Source organism: Vanacampus margaritifer, chromosome 3, assembly GCF_051991255.1.
Source record: "Vanacampus margaritifer isolate UIUO_Vmar chromosome 3, RoL_Vmar_1.0, whole genome shotgun sequence".
Taxonomy (NCBI): domain Eukaryota; kingdom Metazoa; phylum Chordata; class Actinopteri; order Syngnathiformes; family Syngnathidae; genus Vanacampus; species Vanacampus margaritifer.
In genome coordinates, this window is record NC_135434.1 from 3,540,486 (window position 1) to 3,563,005 (window position 22,520).

A 22,520-nucleotide genomic window follows, 5' to 3' on the forward strand; every position below is an offset into this window, starting at 1 on the left:
ATGTAGCTGCGCACACAATAAAAGGAACCAGACGTTTGCATCAAATCGAATTGAACTGTTTCATTCATGAAGGCCAATATGACTGATGAATCAGCGTTAGTGCACGTACAAGACTATGTTAGTGGCTGCCTCTCATTTGGTAGTGACGGCCACGCCCTTCTTCACCCAAGCGTTGCTGTTGAGGAGCGAGAGCATGAAGCGAGCCACGTCGCCCCGTCCCATGGCGCTCCCTGCTGGACGGCCGCCCTCGTCGGGCACAAAGTAGCCCTCGTGCGTCAGGAACTCCAAGGCTGGGGATCACACAGACGTTTACGTTTGGGACTGCAAGGAGTTGGTGCAAATTCTGCCTAGCAACAAAAGCGGGATGGGGGGAAAAAATTGCCCCAAGCACGACCAGTATGTCTGGTGGAAACGAAATCTGGTACACGTGTTCATCGTGGCAGGACGCATGAAAAAGCCTCAAGAACACATGCTCTAAAATGGACAGGAAGTTGGCCATTTTGTTTAGTTGAGCTCAGCCAATCAGCTCGTTGCCTGTTTTTGAGTAACTTCTTTCCATCCAAATCTTGTCTTTGCAAATGAGTCAACATTGGAAGTCTTAAGGTAAGGAACTTTTTTTCTTTTTTTTTTACATTTTAATAAGATATTATTTATAAGCAACTATTGTTACTGTTATTGAGAAGAGGGAAAAAAAAAAAGCCCCGATCACCAGTATGACCAATTGACATAAAGTCAGCCATTTTGTTTTTCTGGTTTCAGCTGATCCTTTCCATGCCTGCTCAACATTCTCTTTTTGATTCAATCTCGTGACTGATAATTCCTGAAAATATAAACCAAATGAAGGTAAAAAAAAAAAGAAAACATAAGCACGCCATTCATGCAAACAAACACGGCATTAAGAAGTCAAAGCTATGAAGCTTGCCCTGCGACCAATCATGTCCCCGGGCTTGACTGCTGCCTCCTGCACTTCCCTCCCATCGACGCGCTCTGGCCCGTCTGTGTGTGTGTGTTTACCTGAGGAAGGCAGGTTCTTGAGACCCGGCGGGCGCACCACGGTCCAGTTGATTTCATCCACCTGCGCTAGGTACTGCTCCATCTCCCGCATGTTGCTGAGCACGCTGCGGATCAGGGGCAGCAACAGGAAGCGGATCAGGTACGGCGACTGGGTGGCGGAATTGGCTGGGGAGAGCAAATAGAACATTTCACATGAGAGGAAAGTAGTACAATCATCGGTGTCAAGGAAGTACGTTGAAGCGATACGCCTCCACTGACAAAAATCTTTTCCTGAGCAATATCTCGTGGTGTGAACTCACGGTCCGTGTACCAGGACGTCATGGTGATGACCCTGCTGACGCGCGCCTCGCGCATGGCGGCGATCACGGCCCCCATGGAGTGCGTGTACCCCGTCACGCTGGAGAAGAAGGAGGTGGAGAAACCCAGGCAGGAGACCACCACATCCGTCCCCTTGAAATGAGACTTGAGGCTGTCCGCTGAGAAGACGTCCGCCTCCACGACCTGCGGGCAGAGCCGCGCATTTCGTCACGGAGGACGGACAGGAAATCTGCCAAACTACATTTTCAAGTAACCAGGAAAAATATCAAAGTATTGCTGAGAGTGATTTATTTATTTGTATTTTTTAGGGGAGGCTGGAACAAATTGGAGTGAATTTCTATTCATTTCAATGAGGCCAGGTGATTTGAGATGCAGTACTCATATCTCAAGGCACACCCTATTTTATTTTTATTCTACGTGCCACTCAACAACACTTCATAATCCGAGTAGTAAGTGAAATGAAAGTATCACAGTGTCGTCAAATTGGTGACTCATTTCAATTGGTTATCTTAATTATTTGTATACTCATATGACAGAAATTCTAAAATGCTACTTGAACAGTTAACTCATTCATTGCCATTGACGGCAATAGACGTAAAAAAATAATTTGAACTATTTCTATTAGTTTCACATTTTTGTTAACAAGAGTATGAAAACCTAGAAAAAAAAATGATTTTACATTTAGAGCGGATATAAAATTTGTGATTAATCGTGAGTTAACTAATGAAGTCATGCGATTAATTATGATTTTAAAAAAATTTAATCGCCTGACGCCCCTAATTTTTAATAATATTTTCTAAAAACAAACAAACAAACATTTTATTTATTTATTTATTTTTAATCTTTTTTTTTTTTGTAAAGAAAAGATTTTTAAAAATTAGGGGCGTCAGGCGTTTACATTTTTTAATCGTAATTAATCAGATGACTTCACTAGTTAACTCACGATTAATCACAAATTTGATATCTTTTCTAATACAATTTTTTTTGAATTAGGTTTTCATACTCTTGTTAATAAAAGTGGGGAAAAAATGTTAAAACTAACAGAAATAGTTCAAATGAATTTTTGACGTCTATAGCCGTCAATGGCAGCGAATGAGTCAATAAGACGTTTTCACACGCAGATCAATGAACAACTTCTCCTTGCATTTGCCCGCTGTAATCTTTCCTCGAAGCCGCACAAAGTGAACTTTGAACCCTGGCGTGTCGTTACCTTAAGATTGTCATGCCGCACGGTGAGCTTGTCCGGGTTCCGGACGACGGCGGTGACGGTGTGGCCTTGTTGGAGCGCCTGGCTGACCACAAACTGGCCCGTCTGCCCGGTGGCTCCCAGCACGGCGATCCTCATGCTGACACTGCAGACTCACAGCGGCGCACGCACTGAAAGCTTCCCACTTGTCACCGCCTCTGTTTCATAAAAGTCACACTGTTACCAAGTGATTAGCAAAGCGACGTGATCAGAACGCTCATCATGTGTTCATGTCATAATAAAAGATTCTTCCTAGCCGACAGAGGGCGACACCAAACGGGTGCGAGGGAATAGAAAAGCTCACTTGTTCCAAAGCTGGTGAACGGGCGTTGAGTTAGCCGAAGGCACTGAACGCTGCATTTCTTCTCGAATTGATTATTACTTGTTCTTTTTTTTTTTTGGGGTGGTTATTCAGGTTCTGTAACAACCTTTTCTGCTGCCCCAAACACTATCAGAAGCACTACGAAAGGCCTGTGCACCCCTTTTTAAAAGGCAGTTTTTTTTTTTGTCAAATGAAAAAAAATGAGACCATAGCAAAATTTCCATAACACGTGGGAAAATGTGTTATGGTCATTTGGCATCCTGCCATACAGTCAGGACATCAGCACTAAACACCACTAGAGTGGATTTGATCCCCGCCCGGTGCCTAACCAATCAGATTCCAAATTTGTGCCCACAGGGCCAGTGTGCAGGCCCTCAATGACATCAGCATTTTCCCCTCCTCTGATTGGTTGGTAAGAGCCAAACTTGTTCCAGCCAACAGCAAAACACATCTGCTACGATCTGCACAAAATTAGAAATTCACTCAATGAACAGCACCACTGTGAGTATAATGTATTTTATTGAATGTTTTTGTCAAGTTATTTGATCAAAATTGATCCTAAACTGCTACAAATGACAGAGGTGTATGCCTTTTTATAATGTTGATATTGCGGGGTGACGGGAACCATATTAAGAGGTGTAAAAAGTCCCCATACAAATTGAGGAACTTCCCTAAACAGGGAAGACAAGTTAACCACTGTAGGAATAAAACGAAAGTAAAACTACTCACACTTTAAAGATGCCGTCTTGGAGCAGGAGCAGGAAGGCGTTTGCTGACTACGATACTGTCACCTAATGAGCAGTTTTTAGGTAAATATTATAGTTCCATTTCCGAATGTGAAATTTCCCCGCAAATACTTTACATTTGCACAAAATGGAGGTCTACTCTACACAAAATGGCGTTCATTCCTAAGTGGTTAATCAATCACATATTGCATTTGTTTGAAAGCTCACTCACAACTTGACTGTTTTATTTCTAGAATTGTAGTGATTTAGTTAAAAAAAAAAAACACAAAAAACGGAATCAATACAAATATATTTCAAGTCAGTATAACGTGTATGTATCTTACCCATGAGATTCCAATTTTGTTGCTTTTATTTTTAGTTTAGTCTTGCTTCGTCTTGTTTATTATGGTTAGGTATATGGTACATGTAACGGAACGGTCCTCTCAAGTAAAGCAGCACAAAAACAAAACCACAAAAATTAGTACTTAATTGCTGTATTTAAGTTAATGTAATGAGGATATGCAGTCACGTTAGTGTACTTTATTAGTAAGCGAGTACACTTCCGCATACACTCACCAGGGCGCCGTTCAAGAACAGGAGTTATCTAAGAGTGTTTGTTAAGCAACCGTTTTGCCAAACTGTGTGTTTGTAGCACGCTTATTTATCTCACAGGGCTGAATTATGTTTGAAATGAGATTTTGCAATGGGCCGTACCAGCTAAGTGTAATCAACAATTCTCAATTATTAGTCAAATTATTATTATTATTCTTTTTAATGTACATTTTTATGGTTAAAATGGAGCTTGTCATGATTGTTTGTAGACTTAAAATTACCAAAAATATATTGAAACACCGCAAGCTAAATAAACACTTTATATTGCCCTGATTAAAGTTTCACTAGTTCACTTGTTTTTTTTTTAAATTTTATTCAGGCTTTTTAAATTCCTTAAACCAAATACAGTTAGACACACCTTGCTGTTTCTGATTTTGTTTAACTTTTTATATATAAAAAACAACAACTCAATAATCACTACATTATGATTGATGTAATGAATAAATAAAACAAAATAAGTCATTCATTCAATACATACATTTAGGACAGGCAAACACTTTTTAACCGGTTAATAACCAAATGATTAAAAAAAGAAAAAAAAGAAGTGTGCTTGTTTTTTTGGTAGTAACATTTTTACTTATTAAGAACATTTAAAATGATAATGCAGTAAAACCCTGTTTATTGCGGAGGGTACATACCAGGGCTAGCCGCAATAGGTGAAATTTATAGTGAGTTAACGTTCCCATTTGCTCTAAACACCTTTAAAACACACTTTTCAAGTGTACTTTAGCACCCGTTCACCTGTCAAAAATAGGGAGACTTTAATGAAAACAAGAAGACACCAAAGTTCACCAAATTAGATGCAAATCATGCTAGCTTCAAGCTGTTTGTCACTTCCGGTTGGAATTTACGGTCAAACTGACAAATAAAGAGAGTTAAATTAGTTTGTTGGGACGTGTGGTATTGCAACTCTAAATATAAGAAAGACTTCATCACTATTTTCCTCATTAGCGTTGCTTTCTTAGCCGGGTATGTGTCGGCCATTTTGAATCCTAGTTACCAATATTGCCATTTAAAGGCAACAGGAAAGTTATGTAAACTCGCCATATCACTGCGCACATCCGTCTTGGAAGACAAATTGCTGCTATCAATTCTGATGTTGACCCGCTTCCTACCACCTGCGCTCGCTTGTGCAGGCTCGTGCGAGCGAGCGGCCTGTCTCGTCTCATTAAGCAATTAGCGCCTCTAATCCACTTGCGCCTCGACGATGCCGCGAGGGACTAAAGAGCGAAGCAGCTTTGGGTCCGTGCAGAGTGTTGCGAAGACGCGCAAACACAACCCAGGACGTCTTTTGGATTTGGGGTTCTCCTGTTGTTCCTCCAAGATGGCCACCCAAAACCTCTTCACCTGACTGGACGGGTGGAGGATGACGACGCACTACAGATGTCACAATAAATGCACCCTGGACGTGCTGACTGGATAGACCACGTACGTTTTCAAATATCTATCTATCTATCTATCTATCTATCTATCTATCTATCTATCTATCTATCTATCTATCTATCTATCTATCTATCTATCTATCTATCTATCTATCTGCTGGTTACATACAGCCTATAGCAAAATAAATGAAAAAATGCTCTGAAAGGGTTTTTTTTTTTAAGGATTTTATTTATATTTTTATTTTTATTTACATTATTTGACTTATAAAATACATTTGAGTAATAACATCATTTCCATCTGAAATATATATTTTTAAAACACTTTTTAAATTTATTATAGTTATTATAATTCTTTGTTGCGCCACAAAAAAAAAATTTAAGGTATTTTTTGCTATTGGAACATATTAATTTTGAAAATTACATATACAGTACAGTGGAAAATCAGTTAATCATTTATGCCCATTCAATTGCAATCGTTTTATTTTTATTTTTTCAAAAAAAAATCTTGAATGATTGGAGATGCAACGTCAACAATAATAATAATAGGTTTTAGGTGAATTAATGAGCACACACTCATCCGAACAACACTTAGCTCTCTCAGAAAAATAAAAGAAAGAAATAATAATAATAATAATTCTCTACGAAAAATGGATGTTGGCTCACCAACCCCAATATTTGTTCTCCTTTTAAAATATGACTTTTTTTCCCCGTCTTGTTCACTTAAGTGCTCTATTTTATTACAATCCCTCAAGTAAAAATTTAAATTACACTTTTGTTTGCACATGTTAATATTAATATTTGTTTAAACATGTTTTGTTGTCAGTGTTTAAATATTCTTAGAAATAAATGCACTTTACACAACATATAAATGTATTTTTATTCATTGTTTATTTATATTAATGCTTTTCTGTGTGCCGAATAAAAATGTATGAGAAGGATTCCGTTTTTAAAACTAAATGGACTCACTTTGACTTTGAGATAAGACGTGACAAAAGTGGCTTCATTGTCAAACTTTGTTTCTGAACGATCTGAGCGATTGAGTACGTTTGAATTTGAAATGTTCCGTGCCGTGCGACTGATTGGCGAGCTGAGTAGCGTCTAAGCCTTCGTAGAATTTGTGCCTGAAAGCTTCCCCCGCTGATTGTGCAGCTCCATTTAGGCCGATGGCAGGCAGAGGTTCGAAGTGACCCAGCATTTAAGGGGATTCATTTGAGCTGGCGTGATCAAAAGTGCTCCAGTGGTACCTCGTCTTATGGGTGAACCTGACGTTTTAGATTTTATTTTTGGGGTATTTGTAAACCTTTAACACTTTTTTTCTGTGCACATAACAAGGTCCCAGTTTCGCCACATTTGGCGTGAAAAATCCGACTGCCCCCCGTCCTTCTCATGCAATGGACTATTCCAATTTTGGCGATTTTGCCTCCCTTTGCTGTCCCAATACTTTTGTCCATTTTGCACACATACAGCATTGCGATGATCCTTCGCATCTTCTTCGATGTTGATTTTGAGGCCGCCACACGATCAGATGATCACGTCTTTGTGAAGCAGCATGTGGTTCACCGTCCACGGTTATTTTCAGTTTGGAGCAAATGTCAACAAATGATCGTAAAGCGGCTCATTGTTTTTATTGTCTCTGCTGTGAGCCAATCCTGGCGTGATGATGTTTTTTTTGGGTGCTCGTCATTGTTGCAGGAACAGTCATGGGATGTGGCGTCTCCAAGTCCAACCAGTTCCACAAGCACGCAGTAAAAGGTGAGCTTGTGACGCGCCGCACATTTCCATGCATCAAAAGAATAAGAAACAACCGATAGGGACCGAATTGTCATCAATAATGTGTTTTCTTTGCTTCCTTGTTTTGTTTCTGCTGCTCTTTGCAGGCATCACATGTAAGCCGCATCTGCTCTTTGGTTTGGTTTTGTGCTTATTAGTCGGTCGAGATGCTTTGAATGTGTTTTTGTTGTGGTAGCCTTGCTTTAATGACTATTTCCCATTATTAGTTTCTTTTAAGTCAATTTTATTAGAATACAAGGAAATTAACTAGAGAAAATCTGAAAAAAAAAACCTTGGATTGGCTAAAATTTAAATTTTTTTTACCAAAAGGATGCCAAATTGAAATGCATCTTTATTTTATTTTTTTTGTGTAAAATTTGCATGTTTTAATTAAAAGTGTTTTTTTTATTAATATATTTTGATTTATTTATTGTATCCATCAAAAGAAATTGAAAATAATTATGATTAAAATTAACATTAAGAATTTATTAAAACTAAATATTTGAATAAAAAGAAAAAGGGTTTTATTACTCTTTTGTCAAAAATAGGCAATTCATTTAATATATTACTTATATAATATATTGTATGCATTTCATATATTCTTTATAATTCCAAATGTGCATAATAAAAACAGAAGATCAATAAAACATGGTTGTGTGTTTTAAAATTTCAGTTACTTAAGTAATTAAATTTTAATATTTTCTTAATTTATTAAGATACATTAAGTACATAATTTAAATGTAAAAGAGAAATCATAAATGTTCTTATGTTCTATTCTTTTTCACATTTAAGTTTTTTTTTTTTCATAATTATTTTTTCTCCAATTCATTTACATTTTGACGTGACTTTTTGCCACAAAGCTAGCAGGCACAAACCTACAACTTCACTGTTCAATTCAATTCAAAAATTCTATTTAAAACATTTATTTCATTCTTTAAAAGAAAAATATATGAAAAACGTACAGCTGTCCCTAATCAACACACATGAAAAAATCAAATACTGTAATACAACTTTGTTGGTCATTTTCAGAAAAAAACAACTACCGTATATTAAGTTTTATGCTACAGAGATGCTAATGCTAATGCTAAATCAAAGAGATGAAAGCTAAATAAAAGCTGCTTCCCGATGGCGTGCTTTGAATTTCGCAGCGATCAGGGCGGCCGTCCTGATCCAGCAGTGGTACCGTCAGTATGTTGCACGCATGGAGATGAGGAGGAGGTACACCTGGCACATCTTCCAGTCCATCGAGTACTCGGGAGAGCAGGCTCAGATCAAGGTGAGGATTTAAAAAAAAACAAAAAAAAACTGACACAAGCTTCCCCTATTGACACAAAACTGGATGTATATAAAAAAAGAAATCTTGTGCAGCAAGTTTGGCTTGAAATGAAATTAACTAATTCCCTACCATTGACGGCTATAGACGTCAAAATTTAATTTGAACTATTTATTAGTTTCAAACTTTTTTCCACTTTTGTTACAACATTTTTTTACTGTATATTTAGGACAGATATAAATTTTGTGATTAATCGTGAGTTAACTAGTGAAGTCATGTGATTAATTACAATTAAAAAAAATTTAATTGCCTGTCCCTTGTCCCTAATAAAAAAACAAGAAAAGATTATTTAAAAATTAGGGGTGTCAGACGATTAAAGTTTTTAATCGTAATTAATCGCATGACTTTAATAGTTAACTCACGATTAATCACAAATTTTATATCTGTTCTAAATGTACAATAAAAAATTCTAGGTTTTCATACCCTTGTTAACAAAAGTGGGGAAAAAATGTGAAACAAATAGAAATAGTGAAAATGAATTTTTGACGTCTTTAGCCGTCAATGGCAGTGAATGAGTTAAATTGACAAACTTTTTGGGCTGGGTCAAATCATTTCAAGAATTCTTTCATTACTGCTTGTAATCTTAATTGTAGTTTATGTTCCCCCAACATGCATGACGAAAACGGAAATTATATATATTTTATTTTATTTTTATATATTATTATATTTATTTGTATACTTAGCACACTTTAGCAATTGTACAAATCTCCAAGATCAATTGGTCTATGAAGGACCCCTGCATATGTCCAGAATGAGCCTAAAATGGTCGCTTCAAAGCAAAATGGCCGACTTCCTGTGTCTTTTCAGGCTCGGCTTCATGAGACATTTTTGTGAGTCTTTGCTAAATGTCATTTAGCAACGTGAAACTGACTTGAAATGTTCCAAACGCCAAAAGAAACAAACCTTGAAGTCTCCCCTCCTCTGTCGGCAGCTGTATAACTTCCTGGGCTACCTCATGGACAACTTCACACCATCAAGCAATGAACGTGAGCTCAAGTCGCCCTCATTCGAACCCCCCGCGTCGGCGCACCGACTCCACCCCTCTAAAAAAAAAAGACGTGGGTCCGACCTTGCAGGGAACCTGATCTCGCACATCTTCCGCGAGAACGAGGTGTGTCGCGACGCCGAGTGGGAGCGCTACTTCTGCTACCAGAACATCGAGGTGCCCGAGATCTACTCGGGTCCGCAACTGTGCTTCCCTCTTCACGTGGAGCAGGTGGTCTGCATGGTGGAGGCATTCAGGAACAAGAAGGTACGTTCGGTTGCGCTCGGCCTTGCGTTGCGTTCAATGACACTCGGGAAACTGTCAATTGTTGTTCAACATCATTCCTTTGACATCAGGATGTGTTTTGAAACATTTTGCACCCGCTGGCCGACTAGCTCGGCTAGCTTGGTCTGGTCGCTGTCCCGCTAACGCCGCCTCTTTGCTAGCAGCAGCTGCACTCGCGCTACGTCCTGCAGCTCCTCCTGGAGACGTGGAGGCTGCTGCGCAAGTTGCCCAACATCAGCCGCATCTCCACATGCCACAGCAAGGAAATCACCATTTGCGGTCAGGCTCTGTATTATTTATAAACAACATACTGTGGGTGCGGCGAAGGCAGAGTCACCACTGGTTGATGATTTGTATGTGATGGCTTTTCTTGTCGTCAGGTGATTTGCACGGGCAGCTGGAAGACCTGCTGTTGATTTTCTATAAGGTAAACTTGAAAAAAGAAGAGCAAATTTAAATGGAAATAATGATAAAAGGAGACTTTTTAATTAAGGTGTCTCATTCTGGACAAAATGTGCAACTACTTTAAATTCCAACGTTTGGATAACACAAGGAGCCTTAGCATTTCTTGACAATAATATGTCGTATGCGACCTCACGAGTCTAAACATGACATTTTGATTAACTCATTTACTGCCAATGACGGTTATAGACATCAAAATTCATTTGAACTATTTCCATTAGTTTAACATTTTTTTTCCACTTTTGTTAACAAGAGTATGAACACCTTGATTTTTGTTTTTAATGGAACATTTAGAACAGATATAAAATTTGTTGAGTTAACTAGTGAAATCATGCAATTAATTACGATTACAAATTTGAATTGCCTGATGCCCCTAATTTTTATTTCAATTTTTTTCAAATAATCTTTTCTATTTAAAAAAATATATGAATTATTTTTAAAAAAAATTAGTGATATTTTCTTTTAAAAAAAGATTTTTAAATTTTTATTTTTAATAATCTTTTCTTTAAAAAAATAATTGTAATTATTTTTCTTTAGTTTTTAATCTTTTTTTTAATTATTTAATTTTTTCTTTTTCAATAATATTTTCTATTAAAAAACAATTTTTTTTTAAAATAATCTTTTCTTAATTTTTTTTTTTCAAATTAGGGGCGTCCGGCGATATTTTTTTTTTAATCATGACGTCATCACGGATGACTTCTCTAGTTAACTCACAATTAAAATAAATTTTATATCTGTTCTAAATGTACAATAATATTTTTTTTCTAGGTTTTCAGACTTATGTTAACAAAAGTGGAAAAAAATGTTAAACTTGTAGAAATAAAGTGAATTTTCGACATCTTTTGCCGTCAATGGCAATGAATGAGTTAATATTACATTTGTGGAATATGAGTTATGAAGCGAAATCCAGCCATTTTCATCCATTTCAGGGGGCGGCCATTTTGCCACTTGCTGTCGACTGAAGATGACATCACAGTGGCTCAGGGCTCATGCAACGACCAATCACAGCTTCGCTGTTCTCTTATTGGTTGTTACCTGAGAGTTGAGCAACTGTGATGTCATTTTCACTCGACAGCAAGTGGCAAAATGGCCGCCTTCTGACATCGATTGGATTTTGCTGCTGAACGCAACATTAACCAGAATTGAGACTAGTGGGGCTGCATAGAACTTTTTTTTCCCCCCCGAGTCAACTTCCCCTTTCACGTGGTTTTTCTCACAGAACGGAACGCCGTCCCTGGAGAAGCCTTACGTGTTCAACGGCGACTTTGTGGACCGAGGCAAAGACTCCATGGAGATCCTCCTCATCCTCTTCGCCTTCTTGCTGGTCTATCCCACCGAGGTGCACCTGAACCGAGGCAACCACGAGGACCACATCATCAACCTGCGGTACGCAAGCGACCTCCGCCAAGGCCGTGGGGAAGCTACCGGGAAGCCATTGATGTATTTCCTGCTTTGTGTGACTGTGGCAGGTACGGCTTCACCAAGGAAGTGTTGACCAAATACAAGGTACGTTTCCCTCCTTTTGTCGCCGTCTCTATTTGAGCGACACGTGCTGACCCTGTTGCTCCGCCTCCCGAGTTAAGAGGATTAGCGGTCATTCATTGGGATGCCTGCGGGGCATTTGACATCTGATGACTCGGACCGGGCCCAAACGCTGACTCTGTATTCTTATTATTAGGGATATCCAAATATCACGATATGAGAAATATCACAATTTTGAACCTCACGATATAAAAACTCTCAATATTGTGGAAAAAAATATTTGTGGAGAGTGTGGGGTCAAGTTGTATTTTACCATTTGAAAAATGTGCAGAATTTCACAAGTTACTTCATGTTAAAGATTAAATAGCTCCTATAAAATGGAAAAATGTACTGAGCTGTCACCAATGTCTTAAAAATGCAAATATGCCATCTAGTGGTGGAAAAATGACCTCAACACAAATCAATATCACACTCATGATTTTTTATGAAATTAAATCCCCCCCCCACTTTTATGTTAACAAGAGTATGAAAATTTTTATTGTACATTTAGAACAGATATAAAATTTGCGAGTTAACTATTAAAGTCATGCAATTAATTATGATTAAAAATTTTAATTGTCTGACACCCCTGATAACATTTTTTTTTTTAAACTCAGTGTAAAAAAAAAAGCACAATATTGTGTTTTTTTAAAAATAGACTTGATCATGTGCTCCTATTGGCTCAGCGCCGCAAAGCATCATGGTCTATGTAGTTCACAATGTTGTGTTTGGCTGAAGCGAGCTGTCATTTTTTGGGACGGAGATGTTGAAAAATATTTGCTGGTCCGCAGTGGTCAAAACATTCCTAACAAAAATTAAACTGCACTAATAAACTAACCACCAGAGGGTGCTAGAACTGCACAAATAGAATACAACCTGCCTTTCTAATAGATGTGCTGTGCTGTGATCCTTATTTATTATATCATGTAGAAATTATCAACAGACTCTGGATTTAACGAGGGGTGGGAATCTTTGAATGTCTCACGATTCCGTTTGATTTGATTGACACTGATTTTTGCTTCAATCTGTAGATGTGCAAGGAATTGTAATGATCTACTGCAGTCAGACTCGCTAATGCTAATTAGCGCGCTACTCGCGGCACTTTTATCACTCAAAAGAACGGCTCCACACTGCAAAAAAACAACTTTTATTGGAAAAACTTGATGGTGACTTTTTCCTTCTACTCTCTAATGTGGCTACAACTTAACAGTGTATTAGACCGCGTGGAACAACACTGCCCCTCAGTGGCCAAACCGTGTACAACATGAACAGCGCTCCAAATAAAGGCACACACAGACAAAGGCAAGACAGTATGAAATCATTTCAATAAAATCGATTTTGGGACATTTAAAATGGATTCTGAATCGTACTAAATGAGAATCGCGATTCTTATAAGAATCGATTTTTTTGGGGCACACGGACATAACATACATCGCACTCAAAACTCGCCTTTGTATACTATCTGTCAAAGTCTGTTCCAGAATTGGTCAACAAATGTCTGCTTGTCAACAAGCAGAAATGAGAAGTGTTTGTCGATTTTTGCGCAGATGCACGGCAAACGGATCCTAAAACTGCTCCAGAAGATCTTCAGCTGGTTGCCGCTGGCGACGGTCATCGACCAGAAAGTTCTGGTCTTGCACGGCGGCATTTCGGACTGCACCGACCTCGGCGTGCTGGCAAAAGCGGACCGACACACCGTGAGTGAGCCGCGGCGTGCCGCTTTCTGAGTCGTGAAATGCTCTGAAGTCCGCCGGACCTGTTTTTTTTTCCCGCCAGTACGTTTCGGCGCTCCGGCCTCCCAAGAAGAAGAAGAAGCAGCAGAGCTCCACGGGCGCGTCCATCGACTCCGACGTGGACGACGACCTGGCCAATCACAGGCTCTTCCAGCGGCGGGCTTCCTTCACGTGTCCCAAACCGCTCGTCGCCCGCGACGGCTTCCCCAACCGATCCCTGCAGGACTTTTCCGATCGGATCAAGGTCAACGTGGAGGACGAGTTGACGGATTGCCAGCAGAGAGAAAAAGAAAGCCAGGCCTCTTTGGAGTCGGTGGCGAGCGACAACGCCAAGGAAGAGTGGAAGCAGGTGAGCTGGACGCGATCGGAGCTTCGTTCTCGGCCAGCCGGCAACGGGTTCCCCACATCAGAAGACGTCATCCTCAAGCTGTCACAACAACGTCACTTGCTTCCAGGTCGTGACCCTTGCGGACTAAAAGCGCCCTGGCCGTCAGTAATCGGTAAACGCTTGAGCGGCAGTCGCTCGCCTGCACATCTTGGCTTTCAGATGCGCTAATCCACGCGTCATTAATCCTCCCCGGGCTCAATCTGCTTTTCCAACTCGCCGTCATCACTTTAAGGAGCTGTAAAAAGTGGTTCGGGTTCAGGCGGGCGCGACTGAGCGGGACACGGCAACAGTGCCAAAGTTCCCAAAAAATACGATACTTTAAGTACATAATATAAAGTAATATGTTTATTTTTGGAGTGTACTTATTCTTGTGCTAAAACTAAACATTTTCAATCCTTAGGACTTTTTATAGCAAAAGAACAGAATATTCTGTGGGCCGTGCAAAATCAGTCAAAATCCAGGAAAACAGCCGGGAGCAAAGGGGGTTGCTTCAGTGAAAATGGCTGGGAGTGAATGAGTTAATTACATTTTTTTTAAAACATTTAAAAAAAAAAAAAAAGCGTAGGGAGTTCCCAGTGTCAGCGTCATTTTTTATAAAGTGGAAATTTAAAGAAGTCGATAAATGAAAAGTTCTTTGCATCTCTGTGAGCGGCAATTTCACGCATACGAATGTAGCTAATTTGGAGGTTTCGTCAGGGTTAGTAAAAGCTTTCAAAAGATCTTCGCAGACAGTGAAAAATGATCAGAATATGTTTAAAAAAAAAAGTCAAACTGTCTGTAAACTTCTTAGAAATCCTGATGAAAAGCCGAAATTTGCTACGTTCGCAAGCGTTCACCGACCGCTCGCCTTCATCGGATTCCGATGCCGATATTTGTCCAAATGGCAAATGTGGCCAAATCTTTTTCCAGATCCTGGACCTGCTGTGGAGCGACCCCATGTCGCAGGACGGCTGCATCCCCAACGAGCTGAGAGGCGGCGGATGCTATTGGGGCCCCGACGTGACCGAGGACTTCCTGGCCAAGCACAACATGCAGCTCATCGTGCGCTCGCACGAGTGCAAACAGGACGGCTACGAGTTCTGCCACAACCGCAAGGTGACCGCTCACTCGCACACCGTTTTCGCTTTGGATTCTCGTGGTGGCCGAACACTGACCAACATGTAGAAATCACAATATTTCCTCCATGAAAATTGATTCCATTATACTCAATGGTCTGCTCTTTCGTCCCTCCCCTGTGGATCTCTAAAAAAAAAAAAAATTGTAGAAATTAAACTAGTCATTTTTTTACATATTTATTTGTATTTTTTTAGCTAAAAAAAATCTTTAAATCAATCATTGATTTACATAAATTAATTAACTCATTCACTGCCATTGACGGCTTTAAACGTCAAAAATTCATTTTAACTATTTTTATTAGTTTAAGATTTTTTTCCACTTTTGTTAACAAGAGTATGAAAACGTAGAATGTTTTTATTGTACATTTAGAACAGATATAAAATTTTTGATTAATCTTGAGTCAACTAGTGAAGTCATGCGGTTAATTACAATAAAAAAATGTAATCGCCTGACCCCCCCGAATTTTTTATAATCTTTTTTTTTCATTGAATTTATGGCAGTGAATGAGTTAAATATTTTTAAAAGTCCACATTTTTATGTTGACAGAAAGAGAGACAAAGGGTAGATGAGAAAGTTTTTAAAATGGCCCAAAAAGTTATCATAAAATCTCCAAAAAAGAAGCCGAAAATGTCCATGAAATTGACAAAAATGTCAGAGAATTGAATAAAAAAGGCAGAAAAGAAAATGTTCAAAAAGTAAACATAAAATGTCCAAAAACAAAAGAAAGGCAGAAAATTACAATGAAATATTTTTGGGTTTGCCAAGAAAGTCAGAAAATGTATTAAAAAACAAAGGCAGAAAAGAAAATGTTCAAAAGAAAAACGAAAGAAGAAGTATCAAAATTGACTTTAAAATGTCCACAAAAAAGCCCAAAATGTCAGAAAACTGACCCCCAAAAAGTCCAAAAAATGCTCTAAAATGTCCAAAAAAGGAAGCCGAAAATGTCAATGAAATTGGCAAAAATGTCAGAGAATTGAATTTAAAAAAAGGCAGAAAAGAAAATGTTCAAAATGTAAACATAACATTTCCCAAAACAAAAGAAGAAATATAAAAAATGACCAAAAAAAAGGTCCAAAAACAGCCCTAAAATGTCCAAAAAATGAGTCGGAAAATGACAGAAAGGCAGAAAAGTCTAAAAATGTCTGAAAAACAAAATAAAGTCCCAAAACAGCAAGGAAAGTTCGGGAAAAAAAGAAGAGAATCTCTCCGTGTCGGATGTTGCTGTCGTATGTTTGTGTTGTGATGCAGCTCCGACATCCGACTAATTGGATCGGTTGGTCAGCGCAAAACTCTTCAACTTGCAAAACAATTCTGGAACAACCTGCTGACATCAACACATTTCATAATTAGCATACGACATGCTATTGACCTCAAATCATAGACTTGACCACGCGTCCATCATAGCAACTCTGATTATTAAATGCAAAATGCATGACGTCGGACCGGTCCACCTCGAAGACTCAAGTCCAGCCTCAAGGTCAAGATCCCTGAACCACACTGACCAGGTGTCAACCTTCTGCCCTTTTGACCCCCGAAGGTCCTGACGCTCTTCTCGGCCTCCAACTATTACGACGTGGGGAGCAACCGAGGGGCTTACGTCAAACTGGGACCCGACCTTGTGCCTTACCTGGTTCAGTACCAGGCCAGCAGCATGACCCGAGAACTCACGGCCCGACAAAGGTACCGGCGGGACTCTTTAGACAGCGGCGACGTTTCTCCACCTGAAGCTCGTTTGTGTGCTTTTGGTGAGCAGCGTCGGGCAGACGGAGCGCTCGGCCCTCAAAGTCCTTCGGGAGCAGCTGTTTTCCCACAAGTCGGACCTCATTTGTGCCTTCAAGAGTTTCGACTGCGGCAACACGGGTGAGTTTCGCCAAGCAGCCTCAGCCGAGGATCCGCTTTGCATTTTCTCACGCACACGCGAGCCGCCGAGTAACGTGAGCCGAACCTTTTGTACTTTGGACCGTGAATCGCAAGCTATCGCCATAAAAGAGGTCGGCATTGAGCCAAATCTACACTCTGGGAAATCTTGGATGGCATCCAGACGTTTGGGCCTCAGTCCCGGTTTTAGTCGGCGCGCAAGTTGTCGTCTTGTCGCTGCTGTGCTAATGTTAGTGAATTGGAAGATGGGCTTGTAGATTCACATATTAATTCAAAGAAAATTCTTTCTTTATAAATTATTAGACTTATATTTTGTTAGTATTTTGTTTATTTTTTAATATTTCAATTTTTTAAATATTTTTTTATATTAAGTAAAAATAGTTTTAAAGATATTTAGTATTTTTAAATATTAAATTATTTTTGATATTTAATTTAAAAATGTTAGTTTTTTTGTTTTTGTGTTTTTTCAATTCAAAACGATAGATTCACATATTTATAGATTTCCCCCCCCCCCCAATTTTTTTCTAATAAAAAAAAAATCTTTAACATATTTAGTTTAAATATTTGTTAATATTTAGTTAGTACTTTGTTTATTTTTAAATATTTAATTAAATTATAAATAAATAAAATCAATTTATATTAAATAAAATATTTTGAAAGATATTTAGTATTTTTAAATATTAAATAAAAAAATGTAATTTAATTTTAGAACCTTTTTTTGTGTGCCTATTTTTGATTGAAAACACAGTTTCAGTGTTTTTTTCAATTCTGTGAGTTTTTTGTTTTTGTTTTTACCCGGTAGATTCACATATTTATAGCTTTTTCCCCCCATTTTTTTCTAATTAAAATAATTATTTAACATATTTAATTTTAATATTGTTTAATATTTAGTTAGTAGTTAGTTTGTTTTTAAATATTTTATTTATTCTTTATATCAAATAAAAATATTTTAAAAGCTATTTAGTATTTAAAAAATAAAAAACTTAAAAAAATTTTTTTTTGTCCCTCACTATTTTTCATGAAAAACACAGTTTCAGTGTTTTTTCATTTCTTTGGGTTAAAAAAAAAAGCTGTAATTACAGCTGATCACCAATTTGGCATAAAGTGCAAAACATTATGTGGATCCGATCCATATTTGAAAACCGCAATGGCCTCCAGCGCCACGCCAATTCGAGGTCAGCTTGATTGATGGCGCGCTTGCGGTCGCCAGGTCTGGTGTCGATGACGGATTGGGTGACGGCGGTGGAGAGCGTGATGCGATTGGGCCTCCCCTGGCGGATGTTGCGCTCTCAGCTGGTCATCAGCAAGCGCGGCGACGGCCTCATCGACTACCAGCAGTGGTTCAACGAGCTCGCCATCAAAGGGGCCAACGCTGACGTAATTTGCGAAATGACACAAAGTGCGTTCTCTTGTCGTTGCTACGTCACAGTGGTGTCTTTTTTTTTCTCTCGTCTTCACCATGTAGCATATCGACCAATGTCTGCTTGAGACCTTGTACCGCCACCGCTCCACCCTGGAGACCATCTTCAGGATCATCGACACGGATAACTCAGGTGAGACGCGTACGCGCCAACGGTCGACATCGCAGGTGAGCAAACTATGGCGACGTAACGGCCCCGCCCCGTTCTGTAATCCCGCCTACCAAGCGTTTGTTTATGTTAGCGAACGGCTCATTTTTTGCCTAAAATTAGCTCAGTCAAATGTATTGTTTTTTTTTAACTGCATTAAATAATTACTGAATGGTTCACTGAAAAAAAATGTTAAATAAAAAAAGATATGTATTTTATTGAACTAATTGGTTGATTAAAAATGATGTGGTCATAAGTAAAATAAATAAATAAATGCATTATTATTTTATTATTATTTATTATTATTATTATTAGTCAATAAAACATTACATTTATTTAATTAAACCTAACTCAATCAAATCTAAAATTTAGAAAATAATTATATATAAATTATTAACTATTTGTTAATTTACTAAATTCCGCCAATACTTATTTTACAAATTAATTATTTTTTAAATTAAGTATAAATATCAGAATCTAAAAAATTAGAATAAATTATTTCATCAAGTAAAAAAAAACAACATTTATTTGATTGCAAAAAAAGATTTAAATACACATTAAATTGATTTATTGTTTAATTCATTGTAATTAAGATAGTTTTAAGTAATGATAAATAATTTACAATGAAAATAAATCTCTGTACAAACACGTTTTTTTCTATTCCTTTATTTTATGGAATTATTTTGCTAATTAAATTCACGGTAAGTCTAAACAATTAAAATGTGAGTATTGATGATTGATTTAGTATTCTAATGGACTGCATATCCAATGAAACATGCTTGCCTGCTTTGGTAACTAACTGGCAATTAATTAGAATTAAATCATTTATGAAATGAGAATTTGTTACTTTATCATTCAAATATACTTTGAATAAGAAGAGTCGCTCAATGCGGTCGACACGCACACACACACACACACACACGGTGACATCATCATCATCATCTGTGTGTCACATGATTTATTGTGTAAAGCCAACGTGTGTTGCTCTAATCCGCCCGTGACGTCCTCTGGAATCCTCCAGATTAGGACGGAGATTAACCCACTGATCTACTGCTCTTCACTTCCCCCTCCTCCTCATCACATTGAGCATATTTCCCAAAAGTTGATTTTCTTTTATTTATCCTTGTTTTCATTTCCCAGGTTTCATCTCGCCGTCGGACTTCCGCCAGACGTGGAAGCTGCTGAGCGCGTACCTGAAGATGGAGATCACGGACGAGGCCATCTCGGAGCTGGCGGTGGCCATCGACAGCAACCGCGACGGCGCCATCGACATCGACGAGTTCATGGAGGCCTTCCGCCTCACCGACAAGAAGAGTCGGCTGGAGAGGGGACGCAGCATGTTCATGGTCACCACCACCGACCTCACCGCGCTCGACCAAGACGAACACGTTTGAATGGAAAACACTGCTAATGGAAAAACACTGCTTAATTTGCATTAAAAATCAAAATCAAATCACATATACTGCATGCATTCGTTTGCGGTTCGATTTGTCGCATCCTGCATTGTGATTGGTTCCGAGTTGTGACATCATCGTATTGTAAATATTGTGCTCATTTGAATGGAAGGGAAAAAAAAATTGCAACTAATACATGCACGGGTTGTCGATGATGTGTTACAAAATGCGTGCGTAATCTGGAGTTTGTTATGTATTTTTTTTAGGTACGAACTGTAAAGGAAATGCACACAAGTATGCACACGGTGCCTTAGTTAGAAGGATTTGAATGTATAGCGTCACGTGTTGTCATTGGGAGACTTTGTCTCCGTGCCGAGCGTTTTTTCCGGGACCACAAGAGGGAACTCAACACATCATATATGTCGTGTATACAAAGCAGTACATAAAACAGTAAGTAGTACTTGTGAATGAGTTTGTTAGCTTTGTAAATGTTTAAAATATTTTTGTGAACCACAAGAAAACTGCCATTTCTGTAGGGGTGTGGAGACTTTTTATACCCACTGTAATGTATGTACTGTATACTGGAGGCTTAGTTTGTGTGTTTTTATGAAGAAAGGCGTCATGATGCTCAAAAATTGAGCTAATACAGATTTAAAAAAAAAAATAATTGATACATTTGTGTGTGTGTGTTTTAATCAAATACTTTTGACAAAAAAATACATTTAATTTTTTTTTAAAACACATATTTGTACATATTTTATTTGTAAATATCATGAGATTTAGAAATTATTTTAGTTAAGTATATTTTATCTAATGCAAAAACACATTTATGTATAGACATAAACAGTTTTAACTAGGATATGTTGTATATGCTGTAAATATGTATATTTTTATTCTATACACGTTTTTACTTTTATGTATATATGTCAACGACAGAAAGTAGGACAATTTAAAAATATTGTAGATAGTTATTTTTTCATTTATTCTTACCTCTTTTATATATACATAGATATATTTACACAGAAAAAGTAGAATAGATAATATTTAAATTAAATGTAATTGCACTATCATAGTTTGCAACCAAATGCGAATTTTGCTGACCAATTGCAAGCAGTGTCTCAAAGTTACCGCCAGGGGGTGATAAAGACCGCTTCGTGCAACTTAAACAATTTTTTATTTTTTTGTGCTGGATTTAAAAATTGAATTACTCTTTCTTCCTTGCGTTTTGAAAACAGCGTTTCACAGAAGGTAAAGGGTGTCATACAGGGTACAGGGGTACAACTTTCAAATAGGTTTTTCAAAGTGTGATTGTAAATAAAAATAAAGGTTTCAAAGTATGGTTGCGGTTTCAAATTAGGGTTAGGGTTGCTAAGTAAATAATATTTAGGCTTTCGGTTTCAAAAATGATTAGTATTTCAAAGTGGGGTTTCAAATTAGGGTTAGGATTTTAAAAAAAAATTCTCATTTTGTGCACTTTGTTCTACATTGACTACACAATGACCCCCCCCCCCCCCCCCGCCCCACACACACACACACACACAAACACACATTGCACATTTGTTTGCATTGATGCAAGTGTGCAGTGCAAAAGGTTACTAGTGCAGCCGCTCATGATTGCATCACAGGCTGCTCTTCCAAGTGCCCAACAGGACAGGACACCTTTTCAGACTGGACTCGTCCACAAGTGTGGAAAGAACAGAAGTAAATCTCGATTCACGTAAAATGGTATAAAAAAAAAAAAACATTCCCTGCACAGCATCTTAAGTTGAGCGTGGCAGTTTTTGAAAGGTCATTGACTTGTGGTAGCTTGATAAGTAGGAAAAAAAACCACTTGCTCACATGCTAAGACAAGAAGAAAATGACAAGTCAGCAAAAAAAAAAAAAGATGTCGCAACAACGGGGGGGGGGGGGGGGGGGGGGGGGGCACAACAAAGATGCAAGTGAAGTTGAAGAAGCTCGTGAAGGGAAGTACGCCAGTTCACTGATGTTTGCATTAAATTACATCAAACTAGAATAATATTTAAAAAAAAAAACAATATGTGATGAAAAGATTACAGTATTAAAAAAAAAATAATTTGTTTGAAAATTAACAAAAAATAAATATATAATATAAAAATAGAATAAAAGTGAAAATTTAATTAAAACAAACAATATAAAGATAAAAAAAATACATTAAATGTAAAATATACGAAATGGAAAAAATATTCAAAATGAAAACAAAAGTCTGAAAATTAAAGAAAACAAAATATAGATCAATGAAATTAAAACATTTAAATTCTTTGAAAATTTTAATCTACAGAAATCTTCAATTCCGCTTCTCCAGGGTTGGGTCGCGGGGGCAGCAGCTTTAGAAGGGAAGCCCAGAGAAAAAAAATGTATATAAAAGTATAACAATAAAATCTATAATTATGATATGTCTCGTTTAAATTATTATTATTTTTTTACATATATTTTTGGAATCAAGTATT

At 37.9% G+C, this 22,520-nt stretch overlaps 2 protein-coding genes across 7 annotated transcripts; one reads left to right on the top strand and one right to left on the bottom strand.

The window, feature by feature from the left end:
- Window positions 1-34: 34 nt before the first annotated feature.
- LOC144048340 (flavin reductase (NADPH)-like) lies at window positions 35-4,251 on the bottom strand. Of its 3 annotated transcripts, XM_077560192.1 has the most exons (6): window positions 3,970-4,191; window positions 3,630-3,691; window positions 2,543-2,736; window positions 1,314-1,515; window positions 1,015-1,179; window positions 35-290 (listed from the first exon to the last, which is right to left on the bottom strand). In XM_077560192.1, the coding sequence occupies exons 3-6, from the start codon at window positions 2,675-2,677 to the stop codon at window positions 133-135; spliced, it is 660 nt and encodes a 219-aa protein (XP_077416318.1). In that variant the 5' UTR covers window positions 2,678-2,736; window positions 3,630-3,691; window positions 3,970-4,191; the 3' UTR covers window positions 35-132. The 3 variants fall into 3 exon arrangements, with proteins under 3 accessions (XP_077416318.1, XP_077416321.1, XP_077416319.1); XM_077560195.1 differs by lacking the exons at window positions 3,630-3,691; window positions 3,970-4,191 and adding an exon at window positions 4,202-4,251; XM_077560193.1 differs by lacking the exon at window positions 3,630-3,691.
- ppef2a (protein phosphatase with EF-hand domain 2a) lies at window positions 3,321-20,791 on the top strand. 4 transcript variants are annotated; one of them, XM_077560186.1, is made up of 18 exons: window positions 3,321-3,401; window positions 5,374-5,665; window positions 7,312-7,371; window positions 8,538-8,665; window positions 9,654-9,708; window positions 9,799-9,974; window positions 10,157-10,271; window positions 10,373-10,419; window positions 11,674-11,840; window positions 11,924-11,960; window positions 13,523-13,672; window positions 13,752-14,057; window positions 15,006-15,191; window positions 16,750-16,892; window positions 16,966-17,072; window positions 18,301-18,467; window positions 18,556-18,643; window positions 19,799-20,791. In XM_077560186.1, the coding sequence occupies exons 3-18, from the start codon at window positions 7,320-7,322 to the stop codon at window positions 20,050-20,052; spliced, it is 2,178 nt and encodes a 725-aa protein (XP_077416312.1). In that variant the 5' UTR covers window positions 3,321-3,401; window positions 5,374-5,665; window positions 7,312-7,319; the 3' UTR covers window positions 20,053-20,791. The 4 variants fall into 4 exon arrangements, with proteins under 4 accessions (XP_077416312.1, XP_077416313.1, XP_077416314.1 ...); XM_077560187.1 differs by lacking the exon at window positions 3,321-3,401 and adding an exon at window positions 3,626-3,709; XM_077560188.1 differs by lacking the exons at window positions 3,321-3,401; window positions 5,374-5,665 and adding an exon at window positions 3,665-3,709.
- The last annotated feature ends 1,729 nt before the right edge of the window (window positions 20,792-22,520 follow it).